Source organism: Urocitellus parryii, chromosome 4, assembly GCF_045843805.1.
Source record: "Urocitellus parryii isolate mUroPar1 chromosome 4, mUroPar1.hap1, whole genome shotgun sequence".
Classification (NCBI taxonomy): domain Eukaryota; kingdom Metazoa; phylum Chordata; class Mammalia; order Rodentia; family Sciuridae; genus Urocitellus; species Urocitellus parryii.
Window position 1 is genome coordinate 106,213,440 of NC_135534.1, and position 10,362 is coordinate 106,223,801.

The following is a 10,362-nucleotide window of genomic DNA, read 5'->3' on the forward strand; positions in this document are numbered from 1 at the left end:
AAAGAGAATAATCTAATAGTAGGTTGCAAAGTAGATTAGAAAAAAGACAGGTTAATAATCCTTTGTCTAAGCATTCAATAAGGGGTTTGGAGCTGGGGGATGGGAGAGGAGGAATATTTATAATTTATTGATTCATTTGTGCACCCGGGAAAAAAAGATCTTGCTTTCACAAATTTATTTTCTAGCCAGAGAAAGATAAAATAAACAAGTGAGTAAAATATATAGTAAGTTTGTAATGATAAGGGCCATGGAAAAGAACAGCTCAAAGAAGACTATATAGAGAGAGTTGAGTGGAGGTAGATAGTACAGGATGGGGTGGGGTATAATTCTTAGCAAAGAACTGAGCAGTAGAAAGGTGATCCTGAGAGAAGACCATTCCAGGATGAAGGGAGAAGTGAGTTTGAAAGGGTATGTTTAAAAAATAAAGGGATATAGGCTGAGGTTATAGCTCAGTGGTAGAGTGCTTGCCTAGCATGTGTGAGGTACTGGGTTTGATTCTCAGCACCACATATAAATAAATAAAATAAAGGTCCACAGACAACTGTGAGTGTGTATGATACATACGTATTAAAAAGTTAAATAAAGGAGTATAATATAGATGGTACCAAGCAAACAAGTGGAATAGTCATTGTCTCTGAACAGAAGTGGCAGCCAGATTAGGTGGAGCCTTTAGAGAGCACGAAATAGGCGTAAATCAGGAAGCTAGCAGTATGTGGAAAAGGCAAGAAATCACATGCACGTGTACTCCAAGGTTTTGGAACTGGTAACGAGACATGTTGAATTTGAAATGGACCTTTTTTAAAATTTTTTTTAGATATTGATGAGCCTTTATTTTATTTATTTTTATGTGGTGCTGAGAATTAAACCCAGGGCCTCACACACACCTCAGCTGAGATGGACATTTGATAGAAGTGATTAGGTGGTTGGAAATCTGAACAGACAAAATGGGAAGGATGGAGTTGTGAAATGTCTTGGCACTTGACTATTTCTTGGTTGTAAGGAAAGATACTTGTAACCAAGTAATACTTAAATGGTACCTGTGTGCCTGGCAGTCTAATTAGAATGGATAGTTGTGACTTTCTGGTGGTATCAATACTGAATGACCATTTTGAGTTTGTGTATCCATCATTTAAGCTAGAAATAATATTTGTGTAGATAACCAATTTTCTTAAATCTTTTTAGAATTAAAACAATCTATTTATCTGGCTCTTTTGAAATCTGTCTCCCTCTCCCTTACATTTGAAAGTTCTTCAAAGCCTGACAGCAATGATGTTTTTGTCAGAGGTAATAACCTGTAGGCATGGCATTGATTAGTGAGGTCCCTGTTTGTATTATCATTCTTGTGATTTTGAAAAGGTTCAGTAAGAGAACATACTTAGCTATCCTAAGAAGATTCTTTTCAACACTTTTCTTTACTTTCCAGAGTATGAATAACAGCCCATTAGCAGGTCCAGAGTGTGAACACCCCAAAATCAAACCTTCCTCTTCTGCCAATGCCATTTATTCTCTGGCTGCCAGGTAAGTTTATTAAAGCTGTATTTCATTCACTGGAGTTAGTACTTTTAAACTGTTTGTTTGTAGAAAATCCAGAAAAGTGTAGAGGGAAATAAAAATTGCTTTGTATTTGTACAGTGTAGAAGTCATCATGTTTTGTTTTGGAATTTGTCTTTCTATTCTTTTTACTGTGTTTATAGATCTTTCTTGCTGGGCTTGTCACATGTATTTTTTCAAGGAAGCAATTTTGGTTCTGTTGATTTTTCTTAAATTCTTGCTGGGTGTCGGTTTTCTGTTTCATTGCTTTCTGACTTTCTAATTTTTTCCCCTCCAGTTCTGGGCATTGAGCCTAGGATTTTGCATACTGAGCTACATCCCTAGTTTGTATTTTTTATTTGAGGACAAGATCTCACTAAGGTGCCCAGGCTGGCCTTGAGGTTGTGATCTTCCTACCTTAGCTTCCCAAATAGTTGGATTTATAGGCATACATGTACTACCATGCCCCACCTCTTCTTTTTCTTTTAAATATATAGTTTCAATATGTTGTCCAGGCTGGTCTTAAACACATGAGCTCAAATGATCCTCCTGCCTCAGCCTCCCAGATAGCTAAGACTACAGGCATCTGCCACTGTTCCAAGCTTTTGCTCTTTTATCTTATTCTTCCAACTTTCTTCAGGCTTAATTTACTATTTTTCTAGCATCATGAAATGGATTCTGTGTTTTTTTGTTTTGTTTTGTTTTGTTTTTAAGAGAGAGAGAGAGAGAATTTTTTAATATTTATTTTTTAGTTTTTGGCGGACACAACATCTTTGTTTGTATGTGATGCTGAGGATCGAACCCGGGCCGCACGCATGCCAGGCAAGCGCGCTACCGCTTGAGCCACATCCCCAGCCCCAGGATTCTGTGTTATTCTGCTTGAGCTGCCATAACAAAATACCAAAGACTGGGTGCTTTAAACAGTGGAGATTTATTTACTGTTTAAATAATTCTAAAAAGATTTAAGAAAATTGGTTATCTACACAAATATTATTTCTAGCTTAAATGATGGCTACACAATTCTGGAGGCTGGAAATCTGGGATTAGTTTCTGGTGAGGTTCCATGTTCAAATATAACCGTACTGGGTATGAGGGCTTGAACATGTGAATTTTGGGAAGGACACAAACATACAGTTCATAACAAGTGTTTAGCTGCATTCCACAAATTTTGAGGTCATTTTCATTATTTTTTTTTAATTGTTGGTGGACCTTTATTCTTTAAATTTGGTGCTGAGAATCAAACCTAATGCTCAACCCCAGCCTCCATTTTCATTTAAGTTCAAAATATATGATTTTTCTGTTGTTAATAATTGAGTTATTTCTGTGTTACCCAATTTTCAAATATTTAAAGATTTTCTGTTTTTCTGTTCTACTTTCTGGCTTCATTCTAATGTGGTTAGAGACCATCTTCTTTATTGACTAGTTTGTGATAAGATCCAGTAATATGTGTCACCTTTATCTCATAAGATTGTATATTCTGCAGTTGTTGGGTATAGCATTCTGTACATGTTAGTGAAGTTGTGATCAAATCTTTTATTACTCAGATTTTTAACAATCTACCTATTCTATATTTTCAGATAACTGAAATGAGTTTGTTGAATTCTCCTCTATAATTGTGAATTTCTCTTTGTTCCTTTTAATTCTGTCCTTTTTTATTACATGGGTATTTAGTTTGTGTAATAATAGAAATTTAAAATTATTTATAGTAAATGGTGAGCATTTTTATTATCCTTAAATCTATTGTTTACTCAGTAGTTCTGTTTCTTGCTTGTCTTAAGTTTGCTTTTTCTTAATTAAAATGGCTTACATCAGCTGTCTTTTAGTTAGTATTTCTATGACCTTTCTCTACTCTTTTACTTTCAATTTTTCTATGACCTTTAAGGTATGTTTCCTGCAAGCAGTATATTTTGGGGTTTTCGTCCCTTAAATCCAGTCTGGCATTTTTGATCTTGAAGTAATCAGAATATTTGTTCTTACTCTTCTCCCCATTTTTCTAATCTTTTCTTGGTTCCTTTTTTCGTCTTTTTTTTACTTTCTTTTGTATTAAAGGTTTTTTCTTAGCCATTTCATCCCTTCAGTTATTCTTTTAATATTTATTCTGGAGAGCTGGGCATGGTGGTATACACCTGTAATCCCAACAACTTGGGAGGCTGAAGCAGGATGATCACAAGTTTGAGGCTAGCCTGAGCAATTTAGTGAAACGCTGTCTCACAATAAAAATGAAAAGGGCTAAAGGTATAGCTCAGTGGTAAGCATTCCTGAGTTCAGTCCTTGATACCAAAAAAAAAAAAAAAAAAAAGTTATCCTAGAGATTCCAACATGTACTCTTGATTTGTTAGAATATACTTGAAATCAGTGTCTCCTGATACTTGTGGACATTTAAATTTCTCTTGGATTTATCCTACAGTGTTCCTTACTTGTTCCTGCTGTTCTCTGAATGCTTTCCATCTCCCTAAAAAACTTTCTTTAGTGTGTGTGTGCTTACGTGTGTGATTGTGTGTTTAGTGCTCTTCTATCAGTTGATTCAAATTTTGTTTGACTGAAAATATCTTCATTGCACCCCCTCCCCCTGTACTGAGTATTAAACCTATGGTGCTCTACCACAGAGCTATATATGCCCAGCCCTTTTTATGTTTTATTTTGAGACAACATCTTCCTGAGTTTCCCAGGCTGGCCTCAAATTTGTAGCCTTCTGCATAAGCTGGGTTTTCAACACATGCCGCCACGCCCAACTTTACCTTATTTTTTTTCTTTTTGGTAGAACTGGGGATTGAACCCAGGGGGTGCTTTACCACTGAGTTCCATTTTTACATTTAAAAAAAAATTTATGACAGGGTCTCACTCTATTGCTGAGACTGGCCTTGATCTTGCAATCCTCCTCTCTCAGCCAATATTTCTTAAAACAGATTGAACTTTGTAATCTTTCTTTATCTGGGCCTCTAATTTCTTGAACATCATCAGATTCTTTTACTGTCTTCTACCGATCATTATAGGCTTGCTTGCATATTTTCCATTCTCTTTTCTCTTTACATTAATCTGAATGGTTTTTACTACATTCCAGTTCCTGAATGTTCTCTTCTGCTGTTTCTAATCTGCTCTAAATACAACCATTAAATTTTTATTGTGTTTAAGTTCTAGTGTTTCCATGTGATTTTTAAAAATTTATTGATTCCAGTTTTCTAACAAAATTCTTCATTATCTTGTTTCTTGAACATATGAATTATAATTATTTTAAAGGCTGTATCTGATAACTGTAGCTCTGACTCTAGAGATTAGCAAGACCACCACAGTAACTGCTTGGCTCTTCAGTTGCTCACGACTACCCGCTTGATTTCTCAGAATCTAGCCCCATGCATGAAGAGTTTAGGGATTAGTAATAGCTTTTGGTAATTACAGGCAGAATTTTAGGCCTACTTCTTTGCTGTTTCCTTCCCTAGGATTTTTTTTTTTAAGTTGTAGATGGACACAATGCTTTTATTTTATTTTTATGCAGTGCTGAGGATCGAACCCAGTGCCTCACATGTGTTAGGCAAGTGCTCTGTAGCTGAGCCACACTGAGGATTTTTGGCTCCCCACATCTTGGTTGTCATGACACCTCAAAATTCCAGTCTCTCTCCCTAATCCATTGAGATCTACTTCAAATCCCAAATTCGGAACTCCAAATTTGAGGCTTGCTTCAGTGTCATCATCATCGTTGTCATCGTATCGTCATTGGCATCGTCTTTGATGTTTTTTTTTTTTTTTTAGTTGCAGACACAATGCTTTTATTTTATTTTTATGTGGTGCTGAGGATCAAACCCAGTGCCTCATATGTGTTAGGCAAGCGCTCTGCCACTGAGCCACAACCCCAGCCCTGTATTTTTCTTGAATCTTGGTCTCTGAAGTTCTGGTTTCCTAGTTACTCTCCAGTACTTTTTTTAAAAGTATATATTGCCAAAATACTTTGTGACAAGGAAATACATTTATACTTTTATGGACTTCATCAAAGAGATGGGAGGAAGGGGTGCTGGGGGTAGAACCCAGGGTCTTTTGCATGCTAGGCAAGCGCTCTGCCACTGAGCTTTACACTGCAGCCCTAAAGTATTTTTGGATAGCTCTCTTAATGGGACTTCTTTTTTGTTAATTTTAGAAAACATAGATAAGCAATACTGAAGGAATAAGAGTTATCTGTAATCTTACTACCTAGAGTCAAATAGTAATTATTCACAATTTGATATATGTTCTTTGTTATTCGTATGTGTATGGAATCATCATTGAGGCTGGCTTTCGCTAGACATATTTGAACATTTTTGCATGTCATTACATATTCTTCTTCTATGTTGATTATTTTAGATTATTGTCAAGCAGTATGACTGACTCTAGGGGAACCCTGATTTGTAAGATAAGGATAGGTCTATGGTAGTGGAAGCAGAAGTAGGCTGTAGCCTCTTAGGTCCTGAGTAAAACCTCTAAAGGCCCCAAGAGCCAACAATTGGCACCAGCTCTCTTACTCTCTGTGTGGGTCTATTTATTCAGTACGATATTATTGGATATGTAGGTTGTACCACCACCACCCCCGCCCCGTGTTATAGGTAATGCTGTCATGAGTATTCTTGATTGCTTCCCAAGGGAAAACTCTTAGAAATGGAATTTCTGAGACCCAGGATGCACATGTGATGAAGTGCTTTTGTTGAATCATACTACAGAAAAGTTGTAACAACTTGTTTCTACAGCTATATATACTCATTTATTTCCTTACACTTTTGCTGACACTTGGTCTTTTCCACTTGTTAAAAATTACGAACTGAGCTAGGCGTGGTGGTGCATGCCTGTAATCCCAGCTGCTCAGGAGGCTGAGCAGGAGGATCACAAGTTCAAAGCCAGCCTCAGCAACTTAGTCCTTAAGCAACTTAGGGAGACCCTGTCTTAAAATCAAGGGATAAAAGGCGGGGTGATAGGGATGTGTCTTGGTGGTTTAGTGCCCCTGGGTTCAATCCCTAGTACCACCCAAAAAAAAAGGAAAAAATAATTACAAACAGAATAAAAGTGAAAGAATCCTAGACTGAACCCACCACCCGAATTCAAATTTTAGGTTTTTTTTTCTTTATCACATTATCTGTGTTTCATCCATTGCTCTCTCTTGGTTGTTTGTGTATTTCAAAGCAAATTGTAGATACTAGCACACTTCTGCTTAAGTCTTCAGCATGCATTGCATAAATCTTAAGAGAATATTTGCTGAATTTTTACGAGGCATACATAAGGGAAGTTTTTCAACAATAAAAGTGGTAGGTAGACATAAGAAAAAATCTCACATGAGATTTGATTGGAAAATTAAACATTAAATAAAGAGGGACAAATAAATGCAAGAGGTAGTCTGTAGAGAATTTAGAATATGATAACAAAAAGTGTAAAGAAAAAGAGAGGAGAAACTCAAATTCAAATTCAATTTGTATGTGTGTCTGTTTCTTTTTGGGGGGCCAGGGGAGTACTGGGAATTAAACCCAGGGGCACTTAACCACTGAGCCTCATCCCCAGCCCTTTTTAAATTTTATTTAGAGACAGAGTCTGACTGAGTTGCTTAAGGCCTCAGTCTCCCGAGTCACTGGGGTTACAGGTGGGTGCCACTGTGCCCAGCAGTGTGTGATTCTTACACAAAATTGGTTGGTGTTTTGTCTTCTTTCATAGGGTAGGATGGCAATTTTGTTTCAAAAGCTTCTGGGTAAAGAATTATGTGTTTAAAAAAAAAAAAAGAGTTATGTATGTAAGACCAAGATCCCTGAAATCAGAAACTTGGGATCTAGTCCCAAAATTGATGGTTAACTACCAAGTTACTTTTTTTCCTCTTTTTATTTTAGATTTTTTTTATGTCAAATATTGAAGAGAAAAAGTATTTATACTCTAAGGTAATATGTGAGAAAGATTTGGACAATCTATGTATTCTTTGAAACCATGGGTAGACTTTAGAATTAGAATTTGATATACATTCCTAGCATGTGAAGAAATGCCACCTGCCATTTCTTATTTCACACCCAGTGAAAGAAAAACTAAGGTAGTAGCTTTAAAACTGAGACACTATAATGGAACTTATTTGGAGGTTGGAACTAACTGGTGGTATGGCCGTAACTTAGGTATCTATCTCAATGTGACACATCTCAAAACATAAGAGCCACACCTTTGGTCATTTGAGCATAGTGTTTTTGGTGTGCTTTTTGCTAATCTCCTATCTTACCAGTAGAAACAGTAGTTTCTTAGATGGCATGTATTTGTTCTGTCAAATTTGAGTTGTGTCTGTTTTGAAACTGTTTATTTCATATTGGAAACTTTTCCAGCTATTGATTCTTTTTTCTTTTTTAAAAAATTTATCTTCCAGACCTCTTCCTGTGCCAAAACTGCCACCTGGGGAGCAGGGTGAGAATGAGGAGGACACAGAATATATGACTCCCTCTTCTAGGCCAATAGGGCTCCAAAAGCCAGAACCAAAACGGCCTTTAGAGGCAACCCAGAGTTCACGGTAAGTTCACAACAACCATGTAGGGTCAGATACCTTTATGTGGATAATTCAGTTGACATCCCTCACCTGCTTCACTTGCAAGTATGTACTGTTAGCCAGCCAGAAGTAACAGCAGAAAGATAAATCTGGTCCCTAAAAATCTCTTGAAGCAATAAACAGTTCCACTTACATTAGTATCACAGTAACTTCCAAAACATGAATTATCTGTAACTTGTAACAAGAGTTGATCTTAAAACATTTACTAGTTATTTTGGTACAAGGAGAATATGTTGTCTTTAGAGGATCAGGGTCTAGGGTAGTCTCAATAGGTTGCAGGTAACGTTTATTTCCAAAGATCATTTTGCTTCTTCCTTCTGGTTCAGAGTATGTGATTGTGACCTGCAGATTGATAGCTGTACCTATGAAGCAATGTATAATATTCAGTCCCAGGCGCCATCTGTCACCGAGAACAGCACCTTTGGTGAGTTGCTTCTCTGCTACTTAAAAATCAGTGATGTGCCAGAGGAATGAACCTATAATATTTAACTAATGAGATAGCTTGACATACAGAGAAAATTATTACTAAAATTACTAAAGATTACTAAAATCTTTTCTTTTTTGGACCAGGGATTGAACTCAGCGGCACTTGACCACTGAACCACATCCCCAGTCCTATTTTATATTTTATTTAGAGACAGGGTCTCATCGAGTTGTTTAGTGCCTCACTTTTGTTGAGGCTGGCTTTGAACTCACGATCCTCCTGTTTCAGTCTCCAAGCTGCTGGGATTATAGGCACGCACTACTGTGCCCAGCTATTTTGAGTAATCTTATTTGGCAAAACAAGGTGGGGCAGTCACCTTCCTTTTTTATATCCTTTCCACACAGCTAGTTCCTTTTGTGATTTTTCGTTCTCCCAAGGCCTAGAGACATTTGAATTATATGGCCTAGTCCTGCAATGCTGGCAGTCTCTTTTATTCCCATTGCATTGATGAAATTTTTGTGTGTGGGGATGATACATGCTCAATTCCCATGCTAACTAGCTTACCAAATTGAAAGTTCAAATAAGCTTGCACACATAGGACGCTTTGGCTGACCTCCTGAGGTGAAGTGCAGATAGAATTGCAATAAAATTGCACTTGAGTCTTTGGAATCAGTAGTTTCTAACCTTACAAGAGTGACCTTTGACAGGTTCAACAACAGAACTACAGAATTGGTACACATTTTATTTTTTTGTTTGTTCTGTCACCTTTAATAGTGTCTCATATTGGTGTCCAGCCTGCAGTAGACATTGAGTACTTATTAAGTGAAGTAAATGTGTGTGTGTGCATGAATGAATAGATGCTTCTGGGTTAAAATGTGTTAGAGTTGAGTTATGTCAGAAGATAATTTTATGAGCTTTTCTCCAGGTGAAGGGAATTTGGCTACAGCCCACACCAACACTGGCCCTGAGGAATCAGAAAATGAGGATGATGGATATGATGTCCCTAAGCCACCTGTGCCAGTTGTGCTGGCCCGCCGAACTCTCTCAGACATCTCTAATGCCAGCTCCTCCTTTGGCTGGTTGTCTCTGGATGGTGATCCCTCGACAAGTGAGTCTCCAGGCTCCCTTGGGCCTATCCTGAATTGCTGTCTAGCTCCTAATTTATACTGAAACAGATGATGTCCTCTCATGGCAGTAAGTCAGTAAGTAGTAGTGGTAGACTAAATAAATCCTGTGTCTGAATGGAAGAAAAGCTGGTTCTAGAACTCAAAGTAGGAAATGAAAGTAATCAGGCTCTTCAAGTTTTTGCCAGACTTAGATTTGAGGTTGTCCTTAAAATATGGCTCCTCCCATTCTGGGAGTAGGTAGGGTTTCTAGCTCTTCTGAGTAGGCCTGTGACAGAAGTAATTAAGCTTGATGGTTCAGACCACACATTCCTTTTTCCTGGCCCTGGCCCACTGGGAAGGAGGCATGCTGCCCTGGAACACAAACAAAATGGGCCAAGAGCCAGCCCACATTGAGCCTTGACTGTTGGGGCTCAACAGCACCTGTGGCAGCAGCCAGAGTTGCTGTCACTTTGGAAGTTGAAGAGAGCTTTCAGGACAGCTGGTGAAAAAGAGCTACAGCATCCAGTTGCCTAAACAGGTGGTGATCACCACTCAACCTGGCTTAAGGCATCTTCACTGCAACTTAGGCTAATTTCTGCCTTTTTGTTTGTAGGAGTTTAGTATCTGCTCTGGTCCATTCACAATTTTTAAAAATCCAGATGATTATGTGTGTGAAAACCTTGCTAAGTATAAATCATGATGCAGATGTTACATGCTCACAGCAACAGTTATTGTTGATAAAACAGGTGCATGGTATATTTAGAAGGTGGCACTTA

The 10,362-nt window shown here is 37.7% G+C and overlaps 1 protein-coding gene across 1 annotated transcript in view; it reads left to right on the forward strand.

Annotated features, from left to right (window-relative positions):
- The window catches only part of Cbl (Cbl proto-oncogene), a 101,608-nt gene that overhangs the window by 86,735 nt on the left and 4,511 nt on the right, over positions 1 to 10,362 (forward strand). The window contains exons 12-15 of the mRNA XM_026403500.2: positions 1,424 to 1,518; positions 7,880 to 8,020; positions 8,383 to 8,480; positions 9,406 to 9,588. Coding sequence (XP_026259285.2) covers positions 1,424 to 1,518; positions 7,880 to 8,020; positions 8,383 to 8,480; positions 9,406 to 9,588 — 517 coding nt within the window. The remainder of the gene's footprint in view (positions 1 to 1,423; positions 1,519 to 7,879; positions 8,021 to 8,382; positions 8,481 to 9,405; positions 9,589 to 10,362) is intronic.